This window comes from Eretmochelys imbricata, chromosome 2, assembly GCF_965152235.1.
Source record: "Eretmochelys imbricata isolate rEreImb1 chromosome 2, rEreImb1.hap1, whole genome shotgun sequence".
Lineage (NCBI taxonomy): Eukaryota > Metazoa > Chordata > Testudines > Cheloniidae > Eretmochelys > Eretmochelys imbricata.
The window spans coordinates 29,643,325-29,666,139 of record NC_135573.1 but is presented as its reverse complement, the minus strand read 5'-3'; the positions used below and the strand labels follow the sequence as shown (position 1 = coordinate 29,666,139).

Here is a 22,815-nt window from a genome sequence, read left to right as displayed (position 1 = left end):
AATGGAATTTAGCACAATGGCCAAGAAATGTATCCTATATTCTCAGAATAACAAGAACACATAATCAAATAGCTGACAAGATCCATATCCATGTGTTCAAATGGCGTTTCACACATTTACAAGATAGAATGCCAGCTCACTAAGGCACAGGTATCAAAAGGGATTTTTTGGACATCCTGTATTATACAGCAATTGCCATTGTTTATGCGGGAAATCACCCTTCTCTTACAGCACTGATAATTGGTGCCACGCATCTTTACACTTGTAGATATTTGTGCACTAAAAATGAATACCAAAACGCTAGGAAGTGTGCAGAGTCTGTATACACAGCAAGCTGCCTAACAAACAAGGTATATTACAGTGGGTGCATAAAAAAACGTTTTGAGAACACAGGTGACAACAAAACATATGTGACATGCCAGCAGACACTCTGTGTGACTATATGAAGGCTAACAGATGGCTTACAAAAGCATCAAGGGATAAATCTCTAGCACAATAAAGTCAAATTGACAGATCCCGAAACATAAGATGTGCACTAGTCCTAATAACAGGGCAAACAGCCAAAGGCCCATAAACATGACTGGTCTCATTCTTTTTTCAGAGAACAGAGATTAAAATAATAAATAAATAAATGGTGTATTTGCACATTCTTCAAAGAATCTTTTGTTCCGATTACCAAATATGCTAGATAAGCCAGGCTGAGAGAGAGAGGAAGAGGGGGATTGAGAGAGAGAGAGATCACAGAAAGTACTCCCAGTAATTGATTCTATCTGTCCTTATTTCAAAAAGGAATAATGGTGCTCTCTCTGTAATTATGCTATTTATTGTGTGTGTACAAATAATGCACTAATAAAATGTGGCTATTCTTTTCATATGTGTGATACAAACATCTGAATCAGAGCATATGGCTTAGGTAGGTATAATGTTTTGTTCAAAATGAACACCCACAAACAAACAAACACACAAACAAACAAACAAACAAAAGGAATAAAGGGAAAGCAGAAGTCACTGGATAAAATTAACATTTTTTCTCAGTATAGCTGCAGAAAAATAAATCACCTATGAAGTAAAATGTCAGACTTGTATTAATTCTGTTACAACAAAATAAATTACTTTTTTAGGATGTTGTCCCCTGTGGAGATTTGGATTTTTTGTTTTTGTTTTGTTTTTGCCATTCGTAAGCGTTTTATTCAAAAAAATTTGCTGTTTCTAAGTGACAAAGATTCTTGTTGCTTCACTTCTTGTGTTTTGGATAATTCATATACTCGTCTTGTTTGTTATGAATATAATTATCATTTGTTTTGTTCATCAACATCATTGCTGTCATGAGGAAGGGTGGGGCCAATCACCTCTGGGCTGGAAACTGTTCCTCACAAGTTTGCCATGTTTCTATGTACCATCAGGCAGATCTGAAACCCTTCGCTCTGGGTTTCACTTCAACTTTGCAACAGGTGTGTCAAGGTTCCTTCCCCACTCTGAACTCTAGGGTACAATTGTGGGGACCTGCATGAAAGACCCCCCTAAGCTTATTTCTACCAGCTTAGGTTACAACTTCCCCAAGGCACAAAGTTTTTGCCCTTAGATTAGGTAAAACGCTGCCACCACCAAGTGTTTTAGACAAAGAACAGGGAAAGGACCACTTGGAGTCCTATACCCCAAAATATCCCCCCAAGCCCTACACCCCCTTTCCTGGGGAAGGCTTGATAATAATATCCTCACCAATTGGTACAGGTGAACACAGACCCAAACCCCTGGATCTTAAGAACCATGAAAAATCAATCAGGTTCTTAAAAGAAACAGAACTTTATTAGAAAGAAAAAAGGTAAAAGAATCACCTCTGTAAAATCAGGATGGTAAATACTTTACAGGGTAATCAGATTCAGAACATAGAGCATCCCTCTAGGCAAAACCTTAAGTTACAAAAAGACACAAAAACAAGAATATACATTCCCTCCAGCACAGCGAATTTCACAAGCCAAAACACAAAGAAAACCTAACACATTTTCTAGCTAGATTACTTACTAACTTTACAGGAGTTGGAGGACTTGCATCCTCAATCTGTTCCCGGCAAAGGCATCACACAGACAGAGAAAACCATTTGTCTCACCCCACCCCCCTCCAGATTTGAAAGTATCTTGTCCCCTCATTGGTCATTTTGGGTCAGGTGCCAGCGAGGTTACCTTAGCTTCTTAACCCTTTACAGGTGAAAGGGTTTTGCCTCTGGCCAGGAGGGATTTTATAGCACTGTACACAGAAAGGTGGTTACCTTCCCTTTATATTTATGACAAGGTGCTAGGTGGTTAATACTTTACCCCTGAAAGGTAAAGGGAGATGGACTGCAAATCTTTTCCTTTCTACCCACCTTTAGGCTGGGACACTGGGCCTTATTGCATCTGGTTATAGGACCAGTTAAAGAGAGAGAAATCTGGTAGCATTGTTCTTTAGATGCTCTCGCTTCTCTTTTTTCTGCATTTTTTAATTTAGGTCTGACTGAGGGGTCAGACTTTCAAAACTGGTTTAACATCCCTCTAAGGACAAAATCCCCATGTCTGAAATTTTGCTTGTTATAGTCTCAAACTACCACTGAGAATTTACAAACTATGGTCTCTGTGTGTGAGTTGTTGGAACCAGATTCTCCACTCTGTTACACTAGTTCTACTCTGATGTAATTCAAGTCCACTCCCAGATTGTGGAGAGAGTAGACAGAGATCAAAGAGATCAAAGATGTCACCTTTGCCATCATGTACCTAGTAAAGAAGAGCCAAAGGTGAAGAGTGGGCCTTTATGTGAGGAGAAGCAGGTAATTTTGCCTCTCTGTGGAGGTAAAAATAACAGAAAGAACAGCAATTTTTAGTAGAGAGAATGAACAAATATGTATTTTAATACAGAATGTTCACAAACAACGCAGAATAGAAGAGGTAAGCAAGAACAACAGCCCTTCATACTGAGTGAATGTCATAGTATTAGGGAGAATAAACCTGGTGTCTACCTTTTAACTTATAGCACTCAGCATTTCCACAAACAGAAGTAAATTAATAAAAGATTCTGTAAGTGGCAGGTGGTAGCAAAGAAGAGACCAGCCACAGATGGAGAAATAATTTATCGAGCTACAATTTATAGTGCAGCGGGAAAGAGAAGTAAATAAGGAAAAAATAGAGGTAAGCACCAGTGTTCTACAAAAGAAAAAAACACCTTTGTTAGTAGGGTCAACTTATGACAAAGAAGATGAATAAATATGCATAGCTTGCCTAAAATGAGATGTAAGAGAAGGAAAAAACTATCTGCAAATGAATATTAATGGTTGCAAGGAACATTGAGAAAGAAGTTCCAGAGACATAAGGAAGAGTTATAGGATGAAAATAAGAAAATGGAAATGCATTTAGGCCCCAATCCAGCAAAACATTTAATCATATGCTTAACTTTAACCTAACAACCTATTTATAAAGGGACTTTCACACACTGTGAAAGAAAGGGAAATATATTTTAAAAAGCCAATTATTAAACATCAGCTAGATCAAATAGCCAAATAAATCCAGTGCCACACAAGTCAAACCACTTCAACACCAAATGTCCTCCACTCTCAGAAGATAGAAATGTGATAGGAAATGGGAGGAAAAAGTAGAATGTCTGAGGGGGTAAGGCAATGGAGTGGACCTCAAATGATTATGGACATATCAGCCAGAAAAGACTGGCCTTGCAGCATACTGTGAAGCAGGGGTTCTCAACCTTTTTCTTTCTGTGTCCCCCCAACATGCTATAAAAACTCCACAGCCCAGCTGTGCCACAATAACTGTTTTTATGCATATAAAATTTTATGCTGGCTAACCTAGTGAGGAGGGCTTTAAACTAGGTTCACCGGGGGAAGGAGACCAAAGCCCTGAGGTAAGTGGGAAAGCGGGATACCGGGAGGAAGCACAGGCAGGAATGTCTGTGAGGGGAGGGCTCCTGCCTCATACTGAGAATGAGGGGCGATCAGCAGGTTATCTCAAGTGCTTATATACGAATGCACAAAGCCTTGGAAACAAGCAGGGAGAACTGGAGGTCCTGGTGATGTCAAGGAATTATGATGTGATTGGAATAACAGAGACTTGGTGGGATAACTCACATGACTGAAGTACTGTCATGGATGGTTATAAACTGTTCAGGAAGGACAGGCAGGGCAGAAAAGGTGGGGGAGTAGCACTGTATGTAAGGGAGCAGTATGACTGCTCAGAGCTCCGGTATGAAACTGCAGAAAAACCTGAGTGTCTCTGGATTAAGTTTAGAAGTGTGAGCAACAAGAGTGATGCAGTGGTGGGAGTCTGCTATAGACCACCGGACCAGGGGGATGAGGTGGATGAGGCTTTTTTCCGGCAGCTCGCAGAAGCTACTAGATCGCACGCCCTGGTTCTCATGGGTGACTTTAATGTTCCTGATATCTGCTGGGAGAGCAATACAGTGGTGCATAGACAATCCAGGAAGTTTTTGGAAAGCGTAGGGGACAATTTCCTGGTGCAAGTGCTAGAGGAGCCAACTAGGGGGAGAGCTTTTCTTGACCTGCTGCTCACAAACAGGGAAGAATTAGTGGGGGAAGCAAAAGTGGACGGGAATCTGGGAGGCAGTGACCATGAGTTGGTTGTGTTCAGGATCCTGACACAGGGAAGAAAGGTAAGCAGCAGGATACGGACCCTGGACTTCAGGAAAGCAGACTTCGACTTCCTCAGGGAATGGATGGGTAGGATCCCCTGGGGGACTAACATGAAGGGGAAAGGAGTCCAGGAGAGCTGGCTGTATTTCAAGGAATCCCTGTAGAGGTTACAGGGACAAACCATCCCGATGAGTCGAAAGAATAGTAAATATGGCAGGCGACCAGCTTGGCTTAACGGTGAAATCCTAGTGGATCTTAAACATAAAAAAGAAGCTTACAAGAAGTGGAAGGTTGGACATATGACCAGGGAAGAGTATAAAAATATGGCTCGGGCATGTAGGAATGAAATCAGGAGGGCCAAATCGTACCTGGAGCTGCAGCTAGCAAGAGATGTCAAAAGTAACAAGAAGGGTTTCTTCAGGTATGTTGGCAACAAGAAGAACGCCAAGGAAAGTGTGGGCCCCTTAATGAATGAGGGAGGCAACCTAGTGACGGAGGATGTAGAAAAAGCTAATGTACTCCATGCTTTTTTTGCCTCTGTCTTCACTAACAAGGTCAGCTCCCAGACTGCTGCACTGGGCATCACAACATGGGGAATAGATGGCCAGCCCTCTGTGGAGAAAGAGGTGGTTAGGGACTATTTAGAAAAGCTGGACGTGCACAAGTCCATGGGGCCGGACGAGTTGCATCCGAGAGTGCTGAAGGAATTGGCGGCTGTGATTGCAGAGCCATAGGCCATTATCTTTGAAAACTCGTGGTGAACGGGGGAAGTCCCAGATGACTGGAAAAAGGCTAATGTAGTGCCAATCTTTAAAAAAGGGAAGAAGGAGGATCCTGGGAACTACAGGCCAGTCAGCCTCATCTCAGTCCCCGGAAAAATCATAGAGCAGGTCCTCAAAGAATCAATCCTGAAGCACTTACATGAGAGGAAAGTGATCAGGAACAGTCAGAATGGATTCACCAAGGGAAGGTCATGCCTGACTAATCTAATCGCCTTCTATGATGAGATTACTGGTTCTGTGGATGAAGAGAAAGCAGTGGATGTATTGTTTCTTGACTTTAGCAAAGCTTTTGACACGGTCTCCCACAGTATTCTTGTCAGCAAGTTAAAGAAGTATGGGCTGGATGAATGCACTATAAGGTGGGTAGAAAGTTGGCTAGATTGTCGGGCTCAACGGGTAGTGATCAATGGCTCCATGTCTAGTTGGCAGCCGGTGTCAAGTGGAGTGCCCCAGGGGTCGGTCCTGGGACCGGTTTTGTTCAATATCTTCATTAATGATCTGGAGGATGGTGTGGATTGCACTCTCAGCAAATTTGCGGATGATACTAAACTGGGAGGAGTGGTAGATACGCTGGAGGGCAGGGATAGGATACAGAGGGCCCTAGACAAATTGGAGGATTGGGCCAAAAGAAATCTGATGAGGTTCAATAAGGATAAGTGCAGGGTCCTGCACTTAGGACGGAAGAACCCAATGCACAGCTACAGACTAGGGACCGAATGGCTAGGCAGCAGTTCTGTGGAAAAGGACCTAGACGTGACAGTGGACGAGAAGCTAGATATGAGTCAGCAGTGTGCCCTTGTTGCCAAGAAGGCCAATGGCATTTTGGGATGTATAAGTAGGGGCATAGCGAGCAGATCGAGGGACGTGATCATCCCCCTCTATTCGACATTGGTGAGGCCTCATCTGGAGTACTGTGTCCAGTTTTGGGCCCCACGCTACAAGAAGGATGTGGATAAATTGGAAAGAGTCCAGCGAAGGGCAACAAAAATGATTAGGGGTCTGGAACACATGACTTACGAGGAGAGGCTGAGGGAACTGGGATTGTTTAGTCTGCAGAAGAGAAGAATGAGGGGGGATTTGATAGCTGCTTTCAACTACCTGAGAGGTGGTTCCAGAGAGGATGGTTCTAGACTATTCTCAGTGGTAGAAGAGGACAGGACAAGGAGTAATGGTCTCAAGTTGCAGTGGGGGAGGTTTAGGTTGGATATTAGGAAAAACTTTTTCACTAGGAGGGTGGTGAAACACTGGAATGCGTTACCTAGGGAGGTGGTAGAATCTCCTTCCTTAGAAGTTTTTAAGGTCAGGCTTGACAAAGCCCTGGCTGGGATGATTTAATTGGGGATTGGTCCTGCTTTGAGCAGGGGGTTGGACTAGATGACCTCCTGAGGTCCCTTCCAACCCTGATATTCTATGATTCTATGAAAAGCCAGAGCCGGTGTTAATGGGTAGTAAGCAGGGCAACTGCCTGGGGTCCCATGCCACTGGAGCCCCTGTGAAGTCACATTGCTCAGGCTTAGGCTTCAGCTCCAGGTGGCGGGGTCAGGGCCCTAGGCTTCAGCCCCATGCAGTGAGGCTTCGACTTTTTGCCGAGGGCCTCAGAGAGTCTAATGCTGGCCCTACTTGGTGGACTCCTTAAACCTGCTCACGGACCCTCTAGGGGGTCCCAGACTCCTAGTGGAGAACTACTGCTCTAAAGGCAGCCAGTGAGGTACTCAGGAAGATATACTTCAGGAGGGAGTTCCCAATAATCTCCTTCAGAAATGGAGGAGTACCCATGACTTAAGAGCTCTGTTACTGGACTGCTCCTGAATAAACTGAGGATAGGTCAGGGAACCTGTCAACCACCACAGCTAGGGCAGGTGCCATAGGTACATACTATCAGCAATATACTTTCTAGCGTATGTAATTTTATTTTAGCAATCCATCAACAAAAACAGGATAATCTCTTTTCCACCTTCTTCTGATGTGTTACCCACTATACTGCAAAATCATGTTTGTTAATTAATTTGGGCCATCTGTGTGTTTTCAATATAAACATTATATGCACTCGCTCTAGCTGCAACAATATTTCTTGTTGATGTTCTCTATTTTTTTAAAGTAAATGAAGATCAAATGGAGCAACATTTATTCTTAATTGTAACGTTGAATTAAAGTTAACATTTATTAGCATTTTTTTGTCATGATGAAACAGGAGAATACATTGCTATATTTTAAGCATCACTAGGGGCCAAATCTGGTGTTTAGTACCAAATAACTCTATTTATTACTACAGTCCTTACAGGTGATAAGTAAAGCTGTGAACAGTTTACCAAAAAAATCTACATTTTCTCCAATTTCCATTATAGTTCATCTATCCTAGAGCTTCAGTGTTATTTAAAATAAATAAATAACTTAAATAATTAAAATCAATTCCTTGAAGTTCCAGAGTCAACAAACATTTTAGAGGTAAATTTAAATTTTATTGTCCTCAAGATGACACAAAAGTATATTTAAAATAACTAGGGCTTTAAAAAATATATTAACACTAATATTCCTTAGTTTGCTTCCAACTGCGCTTCCCGCAGCTCCCATTGGCCGGGAATGGTGAACCGCAGTCACTGGGAGCTGCGGGCGGCCGTGCCTGCAGACAGTCAATGTAAACAAACTGTCCCACAGCCCGCCAGCGGATTAGCCTGACAGGCCGCAGGTAGCCCACCACTCGACTAGAGTGTCTACATTGTTTTGTTTGTTTTAGTATATTATACTGTTAAAGCTTAAGGCTAAATTCTGTTAGAATAGCTACACAGGAAAACACTTGAGAACATAGGCGCCAACTTCTCATGGTGCCGGTGGGTGCTCACGCCCCCCGCTGCCCCGCAGCACCCCCTCGACTCCACCCCGGCCCCGCCCCCATTCCAACCCCTTCCCCAAATTCCCTGCCCCAACTCCGCCTCCTCTCTGCTCCTGTTGGACCCCTCCCCAAATCCTCTCCCTGCCTCCTCCCCTGAGTGCACTGCATTCCCCCTCCTCCCCCCTCCCTCCCAGCACTTGCCGTGCGAAACAACTGTTTCGTGGCGGCAACCGCTGGGAGCTACGGGGGAAAGCAGGCACGCGGCGTGCTCAGGGGAGGAGGCGGAGGTGGAGTGGAGGCGAGCTGGGGTGGGGTGGGGGGACGGGGAGCTGCCGGTGGGTACGGAGCACCCACCAATTTTTCCCCAGGGGTGATCCAGCCCTGGAGCACCCACGGAGTTGGTGCCTATGCTTGAGAACCTCTGTCAGAAGAAAAAGATGCTTCCTTATGGCTAGTCATTGTGACGGGATTATGGACAGAAAATTCAGGTGAGTACATTCACCTCCATAGGTAAGTGTGTGGATTAGGTAAAAATGGGAATGGTCTGAGAGTGATCAGTGTAAAACTAGAGAAAGGAGATACTGGATAATCTAACTCTTCCTCTGAGACATAACAACCTTTCTGAATGGCTGTTCTTTATCTATCTATCTATGGCATTGTTTCCAGTTTTTGTCTAATTGTGTAAAAGATTGAATTGCATCCCCCATACTATATTTTGAGATGCGTGCTTCACACATTACTAAATATACATAGTAGAACAAATAAAAATAATGTGTAGGATTTTCTGGCTGTATTGATATAGAAGAGATACATCCACTAACTAACAAAAAGGGATATTTGACATGATGGAAGCCAGAATCCGGGCATAATTTGGTGTCAACTTCTTCATTTTATATTTTTCTGTATGCGTGTATTTTCACAATGGCCATCTAGAATATGATACCACATAGTGCTGGAGTCCACAAATTACTGGGTTGCCAATGATGAGGATTGATAATTATGGCCTGTTAAAGACTGTGGGTTTAATACTGCACTCTTTGACAAGAGTTTTATGGTGGCATGACTCATCTAATTCAGTGGAGTTGCACCAGCATACAACTGTTGCAGCACACTAGAGAATCAGGTCCTGTGTATGGGAGATATGAAAATACTCTCCTCAGAATAAATTGCTGTCTTTATGAAAAATGTATGGAAATATATGCTATTAGGTACAAGATGATGCAATCAAAGTAAAAAAATATGCTCTTCAGAAGTATCTTTATATGCCGTTGTGTGTGTGTGTGTGTTACATATATAATATTACCCACATACAAACCCTTATGTTACAGGAATATTATTAAGGTACCAAAGTTAGGAAATGCCAGAATTAAGGTTGTCCATGCAAACTTAACTCCTCCCTTGTGGATATGCACTATGATGTGGCTTGTGAGATGAAGGCAGTTCGGAGACTTAGGAAGTTAGCCAGCTAAGTTCACCAGCAGAGGAAGCCAGGGAAGTAGGTATTTTTCTTCAATTTACAGGTCCTCTACAAGGAAGAACCCACAATGTGAGGAAAACAGTGAGTCACCAACACCACTGCCAGCAATTCCTCTGTCTGTATCTGTAGGGGGCCTGGTCAGACAGGTATCCTGATCCTGGAGGCTTTAACACAGACTTTGGTCTTGATTTGTTGGGAATGTGGCCTGCATGTCCCTGCCAAAGAAAGCTCAGCAGGAGGAACGACCTGGTGTGAGAGTTATCTGTTGATGGACTACCACATGAAATAGGTAAGAGAACTCATCTGCATAACATCCAGGAACACAAGGACTTCACTGACAGGATACACACTGAGACATCCAGGATGCTAGTCAACTAGAGACTATTAAGCCATAAGAATGGGAAGGAGAACCAGCTGCTCTGTGTTGAAGAGACTGGCTGCTGGCCACCTTGGGCAGTAGACAGTGTTCCACCCCACACCCATGTCTCCCAGTACATGATATGATGTACTGGCAACAGGAGGAGAGGAGCAGAGCCAGTGGCTAAGGAGAAGGATCCATTTGCTCACAAAACTGAGAGGTTCGAGGTCACCACACCCAGGAGAAGGAGAAGTAGGTTGGCGGTGGTTAGGGACTCCCTTCTGAAGAGGACAAAGCAACCTAACCTAACATCCCAGGAGGTGTGCTGCCTAACTGGAGGCTGCATCCAAGATGTTACAGAAAGACTGTCAAGGCTCATCTGTCCCTCTGACCAGGAGTGCCAAAACCTCGGTAGAAGTAGGGGGGCACAAAGCCCCATCCCCTCTGTGGCCCCACCCCCTGCTTCTCCTCTTCCCCTGAAGCCCCACCCCTATGGCCCCACCTCCTGGCCAGGCCAGAAGCCGAAGCTAGGCTGTGGTAAGAGCTGCCCAGGGAGCCCGGGTTGCTGAGGGGAACCTCAGACCCTCCACCTAGCCTGGGGCAGAAACACAAGCCCGGGTCTGCTCTGGGGCACCCAGTCCTCTGCCCAGGGCAGGTGGAGGGTCTAGGGCTCCCCACAGTGGCCCGGGCTCCTTGGGAGGCTCTTATCACAATCCGGCTCTGGCTTCCAGCCTGGTCAGGAGGCAGGGCCTTGAGGGAAAGAGGAGGAACAGGAACGGGGACACTTACAGGGGCTGAGCCTCATGGCAATGGGAGGAAGTCTAAGACCCACCTCAGCAACCCCACTGGCAAAAAGATGGTGCCATGGGCCTGGGCTGTGCTTCATGGCAGGGGAGCTGATCATCAGCTCCACCATCACAAAGCACAGCCCCTGCCTGAGCCACTCCATGCCTACTCAAGGCTTGCAGTTTGGGAGACAATGCAACCTCTGTCCCCCAAACTACACCCATGTTAAAAAGTGGGTGAGCATAGCCTGCAAACTTTTAAAAGTGGGGGGTGGGCATGGCTCCCCTGGCTTCTCCCCCAGTTCTGGCACCTCTGCCTCAGACCACCACTCCATGCTATTCATTTATATGGACACTAATGCTACCAACAGATATGAACCTCAGTAGATCAGCAGTGACAACAGGGTTCTGCAAGACAGGGTGAAGGGGTTGGGGGCACAGGTGATATTTTCAGATAGGGAGAGGCACATCCTAGAGAGGAGTGCATGGCTGTGCAAATGGTGTCAACAGGAGGACTCTGGATTCCTCAACTATGGGTTGCTGTTCCAGGAGGGAGGATTTCTGGGAAGAGATGGGGTCTACCTGACCAAGAAGGGGAAGACCCTTTTTGACACCAACTTTTAAATCTAGTGAGGAGGTGTTTAACCGAAGTTCAGAGGATTTATGTCTCAAAAGGCAAAAAGTAGGTATAAAAAAAAGTAACACTGACATAGGACTTCTAGCTGGGGAGAGGAAAACATAAATTACACAATAGGGTCAAAGGAGAAAAAAGAGGGAATACACTGGGGGAAATCTGCTGAACATCTACACACCAATACAAGGCAAATGGGGAATAAACAGGAAGAACTGAAAGTTGTAATATCCAAGCTAAATATTAATAGATTTCAAGGCCTAATGGGACCATTGTGATCCTCTATTCTGACCTCATGTATAACAGACAGAGAAATTCCACAAAATAATTCCTAGAGTATATCTTTTAGAAAAAAACATTCCATTTTGATTAATAAATGGTCAGTGATTACAACTCTACTATGATCCTTTGTAAATTGTTCCAATGGGTCTTGCTGTTAAAAATTTATGGCTTATTTCCAGTCTGAATTTGAATTTGTCTACATTGAACTTCCAGTATTATGCCTTTCTCCGCTAGATTGAAGAGCCATTTACTAAATATTTGTTCCTCATGTTGTAATCAAGTGTCCCCTTAACCTTTTCTTTGTTAAACTAAACAGATTGAGCTCTTTGAATTTATCGCTGTAAAGCATGTTTTCGAATCCTTTAATCATTCTCATGGCTCTTCTCTGAACCCTCTTCAATTTATCAACATCCTTCTTGAATTCTGGGCATTAGAACAAGACACAGTATTACAGCAGTGATTGCACCAGTGCCAAATATAAATGTAAAATAACCACTCTACTCCTACTCAAGATTCCCCAATGTATGCATCCCAGGACGGCACTAGCTTTTTTGGCCACAGTGTCACACACAGTGTCACGCTGATTATCCACCATGATCACCAAATCTTTTTTCAGAATCACTGCTTCCCAGGATAGAGTACCTCATCTTATAAGTGGGGCCTATGTTCTTTTTTTACGAGATATATACATTTACATTTAGCTGTATTAAAAACACACATATTGTTTTTTGCACTCAGTTTACCAAGCGATCCAGGTCGCTCTGACTCAGTGAGCTGACCTCTTCATTATCACTCTCCCAATTTTTGTCTCATCTGCAAACTTTGTCAGTGATTTTTTTTTCGTTTCGGCATCATTAACAGAAATGTTAAATAACGTACGGCCAAGAACCAATCTTTGCGGAAACCCCACTGGAAACTCTTGATAACCATTCCCAATTTATAATTACATTTTGAGATGTATCATTTAGCCAATTTTTAATCCATTTAATGTGTGCCAATATTATTTTTTATATTATTCTAGTTTTTTAATCAAAAAGTCAGGCTGTACCAAGTCAACACCTTAGAGAAGTCTAAATATATTATGTCAACAGTGTTACCTTCATCAGCCAAACTTGTAATCTTTATAATTTATTCTCTTCCAGCGAACAGGAAGGGCACCACCCAACAGATTTCTTCTACTTCGAAGAGGAGCCAATGCAGAGATATTTTGCTACCGACTCCTCTCCTCACCCTGAATATTTACACACACTCAATGGGAAGAGTTGCTACAGGAGTTTCTCTCCCCAGAAAGGTATGGTTTAAATCAAAGCATTGTTGATGCAAGCCCACAGGGCAAATGTTCACTTCCCTAAGGTCCAGTCTAGACCTGGTCCTATTTATAAATCACTCCAAAGTTAAAGATTCAGCAATTAAATTTGAATTAATGTAACCATGAATTGATTAAATTTACTAGAATAAATACACTCAATACTGCAATGTGCTCTAGAGAAAAAAAATCTCATTTACTTGATGAATTGCATGCTAGTTCAGCATCTTGAAGAAGAAATGTATCACAATGTGTAAGGTTATTGCACAGCAGAGTATATTACTCACAGAGAGCATGTTAACATTGTTTGTTTTAGATGGTTAGCATCTAGTACCTAGCCGCTTAAGGAAACATTACCCCTGTATATAGGGGCTAGTCAGCATAAATTAGTTTTTCTGGTTCTGTGAGTTAAGGAAGATCAACAGCTCTTCACTCAAAGAGTGCAACTGTGATTCAGAGACCCTATTATGAAGTGTATCCCACAACTACAGAATGCCAGCTTCAGAGAGGAGGCTTGTCACCCACCCTTTCATCAATGCAAATCCTTAAGATCAACATTTCATGGCACCTCCAAATGAATCTCAGCTTCAAATCTGAGTTGTTTGCTGAATTAAAAAAGTGAGGTGCCAACCTGATATATACCAAAACCTGCAATAGGGAAGATCATGAATAATGCAATAACTTTCTTCATAATAAACCAGGCATTAATGAGTCAATTAGCTTCTTTATTATTTTAATTAACCCTTAATCCTCAGTTTTCTACTTCCTATCCAATATCAGCAGATATTAACTGTATGGGCAATTTTGTATAATAAGAGTAGTGACTTCTGTTCTATATATGTGACGTAACAGTAAGCAACAGAACTTCTGCTGAACAGAACCTAATGCTAACCTAGCTGATTTCTTCTAATAATGCTTACTGTTATACAAGATGTTCTACACTCATAAAAATATTTTTTACTAATGAGGTAAAGAAAGGAAACTAATGCTGAAAAATACCTCAAATGTAGTCAAGAAAGAGGGGATAAGAACTATGTCAGGCCTTCCCAATGCAATAACCAGGCTGAGGCAATAGTTAATTGCTGAAAAACACACACAGTGAAAATATCATGTGAACACCATCTTCTCATCTGACAGGGAGCTCATTGCAGCTCTTGTTTCAAAAGATCTTTTATACAAAATGTCAGATGTAGTACTGGGCATCAGTCTGAATGTGCCATTCAAACATGTTGTTTTTGTCTGAATTCACATCCATATACACAATCATCAACTCTGAGGTGGTATGGATGGATGCTCAGGCTGCCAGAATGGGAAATAGGGTGTCAGGGTTCCCTCCCCACGCTGAACTCTAAGGTACAGACGTAGGGACCCGCATGCAAGACCCCCTAAGCTTATTTCTACCAGCTTAGGTTAAAAACTCCCCAAGGCACAAATTCTCTCTTGTACCTTGCATTCGGTAACACTGCCACTAGCAAGTGATTTAGACAAACTCAGGGAAAGGACCACTTGGAGTTCCTACTCCCCACTAATATTCCCCCAAGCCCCTGCACCCCCTTTCCTGGGGAGGCTTGAGAATAAAGAAGAAGAGCACAGACCAACCTTGGGCTTTTTAGGACACACACAAAAAAACCCCGATCAGATTCTAAAAGAAACAGAACTTTATGAGAAAGAAAAAAGGTAAAAGAAGCACCTCTGTAAAATTAGAATGGAAGATAATCTTACAGGTCAATCAGTCTCAAAAACACGGAGGATTTCCCTCTGGACCAAACTTTAAAGTTACAAAAAGAAAAACCAGGAATACACCTTCCTCTCAGCACAGAGAAAATCACAACCCAAAACAAAATTAAGCTAACGCATTCCCTTGCTACTACTTACTAATTCTAATGGAGTTGGATTGCTTGTTTCCTTGATCTGTGTCCGGCAAGCACACAGAACAGACAAACAAACTTCCCCACTCACCTCTCCAGCTTTGAAAGTATCTTGTCCCATTATTGGTCCTTTTGGTCAGGTGCCAGCCAGGTTACCTGAGCTTCTTAACCCTTTACAGGTAAAAGGATTTTGTGCCTCTGGCCAGGAGGGATTTTATAGTACTGTATACAGGAAGGTTGTTACCCTTCCCTTTATATTTATGACACAGGGTTTAGTGATAGTCCAAGTACACAGCAATAAAGAATTCAATATGTTGAGATTTGGGAAAATGCAGTCTTGTGGAAATCATACACAAACAAAGTGACTCTAGATCTCAGCTATCTCTGAAGTTGTATCTTCACCTGAATTTTTACCTGGAGTTAAGTGATTACCCATTAAATGGATACCCAACCACATTTGTACCCTATAAGGTGGATAGAAAGCTGGCTAGATCTTCGGGCTTAATGGTAGTGATCAACAGCTTGATGTCTAGTTGGCAGCCGGTATCAAGCGGAGTGCCCTGGGGCCGGTTTTGTTCAACATCTTCATTAATGATCTGGATAATGGGGTGGATTGCACCCTCAGCAAGTTCAGAGATGACACTAAGCTGGGGAGAGAGGTAGATACGCTGAAGGGTAAGGATAGGGTCCAGAGTGACCTAGACAAATTGGAGGATTGGGCCAAAAGAAATTTGATGAGATTCAACAAGGACAAGTGCGGAGTCCTTCACTTACGACGGAAGAATTTCATGCTCTGCTACAGGCTGGGGACCGACTGGCTTAGTGGCAGTTCCGCAGAAAAGGACCCGGGGATTACAGTGGATGAGAAGCTGGATATGAGTCAGCAGTGTGCCCTTGTTGCCAAGAAGGCTAACGGCATATTGGGCTGCATTAGTAGGAGCATTGCCAGCAGATCGAGGGAAGTAATTATCCCCTTCTATTTGGCACTGGTGAGGCCACATCTGGAGTATTGGGTCCAATTTTGGGCCCCCCACTACAGAAAGAATGTGGACAAATTGGAGAGAGTCCAGCGGAGGACAACAAAAATGATTAGGGCTCTGGGACACATGATTTATGAGAAGAGGCTGAGGGAACTGGGCTTATTTAGTCTGCAGAAGAGAAGAGTGAGGGGGGATTTAATAGCAGCCTTCAACTACCTGAAGGGGGGATCAAAGAGGATGGAGCTAGGCTGTTCTCAGTAGTGGCAGATGACAGAACAAGGAGAAATGCTCTCAAGTTGCAGTGAGGGAGGTCTAGGTTGCATATTAGGAGAAACTGTTTCACTAGGAGGGTGGTGGGTTGTCTAGGGAAGTGGTGGAATCTCCATCTTGAGAGGTTTTTAAGGCCTGGCTTGACAAAGCCCTCGCTGGGATGATTTAGTTTTGGTTGGTCCTGCTTTGGGCAGGTGGTTGGACTAGATGACCTCCTGAGGTTTCTTCCAAACCTAATCTTCTATGATTCTATCCTGGAGCAAATGGGAGTTTGGGGGTTGGGGGTGGGGAGGCAGACTAGAGCTGGCTGAAATATTTGGATGAGTAATTTATTCATTGAAAAGTGCAGTTTTTGTCAATCTGAAACTAATTGTGAATTTGACAGAAATTGACCAAATAGTTTCATCTGATGTTTTTTTTTTCTTACACAGGAGGAGTAAGTGCTCACTGAGGATGTGGGAGAGCCAGGTTCAGTTCCCCCTCTCTACCTGATGTGGAACAGGGACTTATACATGAGTCTCCCACCTCCCGAGAGTGTATGGGGTACTCTGGAGCAAGTCTATCTCAATCTCTCCTGGTGAAGCTTGTTAAGGAAAAGTTAGTATATGTGACTCCAATCTGGTTAGGGGTCCACCATTGTCTAAAAGCAAGCACATCATGCATCAGGAGGAGTGTTCCTTAGATACTGCATTTCTGTGAAAACCCTCCCCCTTGTTTCCAGCCTGTCTCGATTCCCGGTTTCTGTTCTTTGTCTGTTCCTAACTCCCTGCCTCCTGGCCTTGTGATGTGGGCCTCCCATCCTGATAAGAACGGTTACTGATGCGTTGCTTTAGGACCATGTTGTGTAGTTGAAGTAATAGTTTAGCACAGGGAATGTACCTAGCAGGGATAGGTGGTAGATAAGGAAAGGGTTTGTCTATTGGCTAAGGTTTCCGATGCATGAGGGCAACATGCTTTGCTAAAAGGTATATAATCTTTGTATAACCTGCATTTGGGGTCCCCTTCTGACTAGCAGGGGGGCACCACGCTCGAGCATTATAAACTTAATATCTTTGGGAACTCTGCAGTTGTGGACTTTGTTCGTGTGCCTCAGCCTAGACTCGAACTGCGCGTGACCTATCAGGTATAATTTGCAACAAGCTGTTCCACTTTGTATCCACTGTTATATGGGGGACACCAGCACTGCCCCCTCCCCACAATTCCTGTCTTGTGAGTGTAGTCCTTTAAAAATTCCCAAGAATAAAATATTTCATGTCAAATGAAATATTTCAAAGTGGACTTTTTTGATTTGCCAAAAATTTGGATTTTTTTTCATTCTGTTGAACACAAACTGATTTTTTTCAGTTCATTCACAGTTCTGATTTAAAAAGCAAACACACACACACACACATACACAAAACAGCTATTCACCCAGCTCTAGTCCAGACAAGCTTTTACTAACATGTTAAATACCTTAAGTTAATTGGCAAATCAATTAATGAGGGAAAATACACTCTAATGTAGATATACCCTCTATTATCTACTGGTTCAATGAGCTGTATGTTGTGCTCTGCTTCTACAATTAAATATTTCTGTACAAAGGGGTATATTATTTCAAAATAAACAGTCTTAAACATCAGAGTTCCTCATGTCTCAGAAAAACCTGTACATGTCATAGATACACTTTTATACCTAGTTAATTCATTCTTACCATCACAAGTTGGAAGCGGGTGGCTCCACCAATGGTTTTTTTCACATAGCAGAGGCTCTTCATGGCTTAGCCTATACCCTGGATCACAACTGAATGATACAGTGGAACCAATAGAGAAGTCATGACCGTAACGACGTCCATGAACTGGTATGCCAGGATCCAAACAAGAATATGTATTAACTGTTACACCTGGAATGCAAAGGAAACATGACAAAAACCTAAGTAATGTTTTTTTAAAATGCATTCAACTGTGCTGGAAAAAAAAATAGCAAATCACTATTGTAGCACAGATTTCGCTAAGTTATCTTGGCCTACATTTGTGTGTGTAACTGAATAGCCTAACTTGTTACATGAGCTATGAGCTCCTGCAGAAACAGAGAAGAGGAGAAAGGGAGCCGAAGAGGAAAGAAACAAGCGGCAGCTTAATTTTAGATGTGTCACAAAATTCAAATCTTTAAAGTTAGTTTCTCAGCAAAAAAGTCATATTGTGCATAATTCCAGTGGGAAAAAACAGGGAGGGAAAAACCCAAAAGGAAAAACCAAATCTCAATATTTCAGTTAAGAAAACAAAACAGAAAGTTCATTAATAGACTGTATAAGAATGGGAATGACATTTCAGAGAAATATAGCTACAAACAGAAAGACATCTGTTGCAGAAAGCAAACATCAATTTCAGATTTTATTTCCTATTCAGAATCTTATTTGGTTGGTTGATTGGCTGGTTGATTTGGTATTTTGTTTTAATCCAAAGAATATATTTTACTGCCAAATGTGTTATAACTGAAATAAAACAATCCAAAAACCTTCACAACTGAATCTAGGAAACTCCTCCGAGATCTTTGAAGGAAAAACATGACAGATGGTTTGTTTTGCTTCTGAAATCAGTACCAGTAATGGAATAAGTATACTTAGAAGCAAAAAGTTAAAGCACCAGAAAAGGGAAGTGTGTAATCCAAGACAAAGAGAATGGTTGGGCAAGACCTTTCTACTCTATCCAAGCAAAGTAGAAGAAAAATAATTTCAACAGTACAGAAAAAACAAAGGCAGAGAAAGTCATCAGGTACCAACAGGATGGTGGAAAAGTTGGGTACTGTAAAGGAGCCATTGCTAATTAATATTACCCATAAGGAAAAGTCAGTTAGAAGCTGGCTGCTCTGAAGAATATAAGGTGAACCAGGAAGAATCAGATGAGAAGGAAAAAAACCACGGTATGAGTATGGTACAGCTACTACCCAGGCAGATACCCTTAGCGGATGGTCAACAGAACAGAACAGTTACTACTGCAGCTCATTTCTTCTTTATAAAATATAGTGTTAAGATGTACATTCTGACTGTGTCAAGTTATAGCTTGAATACATATTTTATTACCAATAAAATTATCTTAGAAAATAAAAACATCTTATTAAAAAAGCACAGATTTGGTTCATTTCTAATAGAATAGACAAACTACTTTGGCAGTATAGTATATTTAATGGACTTACTTTGTCTTCTGACTTTTTTCTGTTGTGGCAAGTGTTGACTTTTGCCCCTCAAAATATATGTATATGAAATTGATGGAGCTTTTTAATATTCTGCACCCAGGACAAAAGAAATAGGAGAATGTGTGCTGAAATGGTAGGAGCCTTGGAAGAATTTGAACGGGTGCATACACAATTCTGAATTTTAGCTGTGATTAGGTGAGACACCATTTATTTGCGTGCATAGGGGAACAGAAAAAGTATCAGAAAGCTACTCTGCATATTCAATTTATATGAATCAGCCCCTGATTCATGACAAAACTTAAACAAATGCTTGAACTTAAGCATGTGTTTAAGGTCTATTAAAGTTTTGGGCTTAAGTGCTGCCCTAACCAGGGATGGGCTTAAGTACATATGTAACTGCTTTCCTCAATCAAGGCCTCGGTATTTTGGTTATTGGGAATGGTGGGGAGAGGAGGGTTATGCCATTGCCCTGTCTGAGGCTCATCAGGTTCCTATCTACTCTATGATAAAACCTATATCAAGAGAAAAATTCATGACCATGAAACTGGCAGATAATTCCTCTCTTCCCTCCCCAAAGTACAATATTGCTTTGAGGGAATACCTGCAGTACTGTGCGCCTTATCTAGCTATGATTGAGTTATGTATCAAGATTTTATATAGTTATGTAACACTATACAGGTCTCAACTATTACTCAACCTTACACTGTAGATGTAATTGAATGTCAAGTGAGCAATAACTTTCTTCCAAGAGAAATTATTCAGGTCATTAATGGAAAAATATTCCTTAAATGGTAATAATCTGGTCAAAAAATTTATACATTTTGACAGTAGTTCTGCGTGTAATTTCTTATTATACCATTCTTATTTTTTTAAACAAATAATTCATGATACTGTAAAATATCATGATGTAGACATACAGAAAACAAAAACTACTGCACAATAGGGTAAACACGTGTTTAGTGATAAGGTCATCTAAGTTACTTACCAATAACTTAACTTCTCTAATGGTATTATCTTCACAGATTCTCACTCTTGGATTTGTATGGCAAAGAGTGTGACTGCAAGAGTGAAGATCTGTGAAGGCAATTCTACAAAGGAGAAGAAGTGCTTTATAAAGGAAAATTAAAGGAGGGACTCCTGAGACTCTAGCAGAGATGAACCTTTGTGAAGGTAGTTAAATTGACCAATCAACATAAGAATGCCCATACTGGGTCAGCCAAAGGTCCATCCAGCCCAGTATCCTGTCTACTGACAGTGACCAATGTCAGGTACCCCAGAGGGAGTGAACCTAACAGGTAATGATCAAGTGATCTCTCTCCTGCCTTCCATCTCCACCCTCTGACAAACAGAGGCTAGGGACACCATTCCTTACCCATCCTAGCTAATAGCCATTAATGGACTTAACCTCCATGAATTTATCTAGTTCTCTTTTAAACCCTGTTATAATCCTAGCCTTCACAACCTCCTCAGGCAAGGAGTTCCACAGGTTGACTGTGCGCTGAATGAAGAAGAACTTCCTTTTATTTTGTTTAAACCTGCTGCCCATTAATTTCATTTGGTGGCCCCAAGTTCTTATACTATGGGAACAAGTAAATAACTTTTCCTTATTCACTTTCTCCACACCACTCATGATTTTATATACCTCTATCATATCTCCCCTTAGTTTCCTTTTTTCCAAGCTAAAAAGTCCTAGCCTCTTTAATCTCTCCTCACAGGGGACCTGTTCCAAACCCCTAATCATTTTCGTTGCCCATCTCTGAACCTTTTCCAATGCCAGTATATCTTTTTTGAGATGAGGAGACCACATCTGTACGCAGTATTCAAGATGTGGGCATACCATGGATTTATATAAGTGCAATAAGATATTCTCCGTCTTATTCCCTATCCCAATTTCCTTTAACCACTTCCAATTTGTTCCATATGTTTCCAGACAAGAACTAATATTTATCTGCACTGTCGGGCAGAGATTCACAATTTATTTCCCAGCAAGCGGAAGCAGGGTACAGTGGAGATACGGTGTGCTCAAATGTTGAGCAGAGGCAGTGACTTGTGTCACTCAACAGTTATTCCTCCAGATGAATAAGGAAAGACACTGATGGATTTTGATAAAGTACCATCCAGTCTTTCTGGATGAAAGGACATTGTCCTTTAAAAGACATCAAAGTGGGTTAAAGCTGTAAAAAATGGGGGAGATCCTCAATTATCCATCAGATACAAGAAAAACTCCAGGGAGGGGAAACACAAAACATTTTATAACTGCTAGCAGATTTTCTTAGATCAACTGCAGACAATGTGAAAGCAGTCTTCACATAGTGTCTACAGGAACTTGCAGCACCCTGAACTTTGTGCAATAGAAGTTAGTACTTACACATTGTAGCTTAAAGCCAGTGTTGTTACTTTTCTGGGATAATGTAAAAGGGTCACAAACAATCTTAAACAATAAAATCATGTGGGAATAATTTTCTTGTAGCCGTTCCAATAACCATTAGTGTGGAAGAAAAAAAGTTGGAAGCAGAAGACCTACATGCCTGATATTAAATAGAAGCTGAGTACCTTGAAGAAGTCATTCAAGAACAGCTTATTCATGTGAAAATGTCACCTATGTAATGCTGCCAAGGTCAGGGAGATATGCACTAGTCTGCTATATAAAGTGCTGTTCACACAAAATAACAAAGTTGATGGCAAAACCATTTTTGCCAAGTGATTTAAAAAAGATTATATGAATGCCATCCTTCCTACCACCTTGGAACATATCCCATCACCTTCCTTGTGTACCTGGCGAGTTTCCCTAGACAGGTACAAACCACTGTTTCCAAGAGAGAACACCGCAGCTGAGTAATTTAAATGAGAAAGTTTTACTATGGCATTTTTTATTTCAATTACAGTACACTACAATCTGAAATATGTAGGTCATGCTGAAAGTAACATCAGACTATGACACAATGCCTGAGAAGAACTTAATTTACCATTAAGATTCACCATAGAGTTGAGTTATGTAGAAAGTAAAGGACAAGATCAAATATTAATATTTATGAATTCACTTTGTATGTACATTTTCAGTTTGAAAGAAGTTTTAACTACATATTTAACTACATATTTGTGGGTCTAAAGTTAGACATCTATATTTAAGCACTAAATAAATAAATGGCCTAATTTTCAGAGGGTCTGAGAAACCCAAACTCCCATTAGCTTTAGTGAGGGTGAAGGTACTCAGCCGCTCTGAAAATCAAGCCACTAATTCAGGTGCCAAAGGATAGGTATCAGTGCCCAACCAAGTTTGAACATTGTGACGTATACTTCCATAATGTTATCATAGTTACTGATTTTATATAGTTTTGCACACACAAAAATGCATTGTACTAGCTGTAAAAAAGAAAAGAATAACAAGGCATAAAATTATCATCCATTGACTTCAATCTCAGTCTTCTAAACTAGTAAGTGGTGGGAG

General features: G+C 41.8%; 1 protein-coding gene across 3 annotated transcripts in view; it reads right to left on the bottom strand.

The window, feature by feature from the left end:
- CSMD3 (CUB and Sushi multiple domains 3) overlaps positions 1-22,815 on the bottom strand; it is a 1,168,908-nt gene that overhangs the window by 444,817 nt on the left and 701,276 nt on the right. For all 3 annotated transcript variants that reach the window (XM_077808852.1, XM_077808853.1, XM_077808854.1), the window contains one exon: positions 17,887-18,075. In XM_077808852.1, the coding sequence (XP_077664978.1) occupies positions 17,887-18,075 (189 nt within the window). The remainder of the gene's footprint in view (positions 1-17,886; positions 18,076-22,815) is intronic.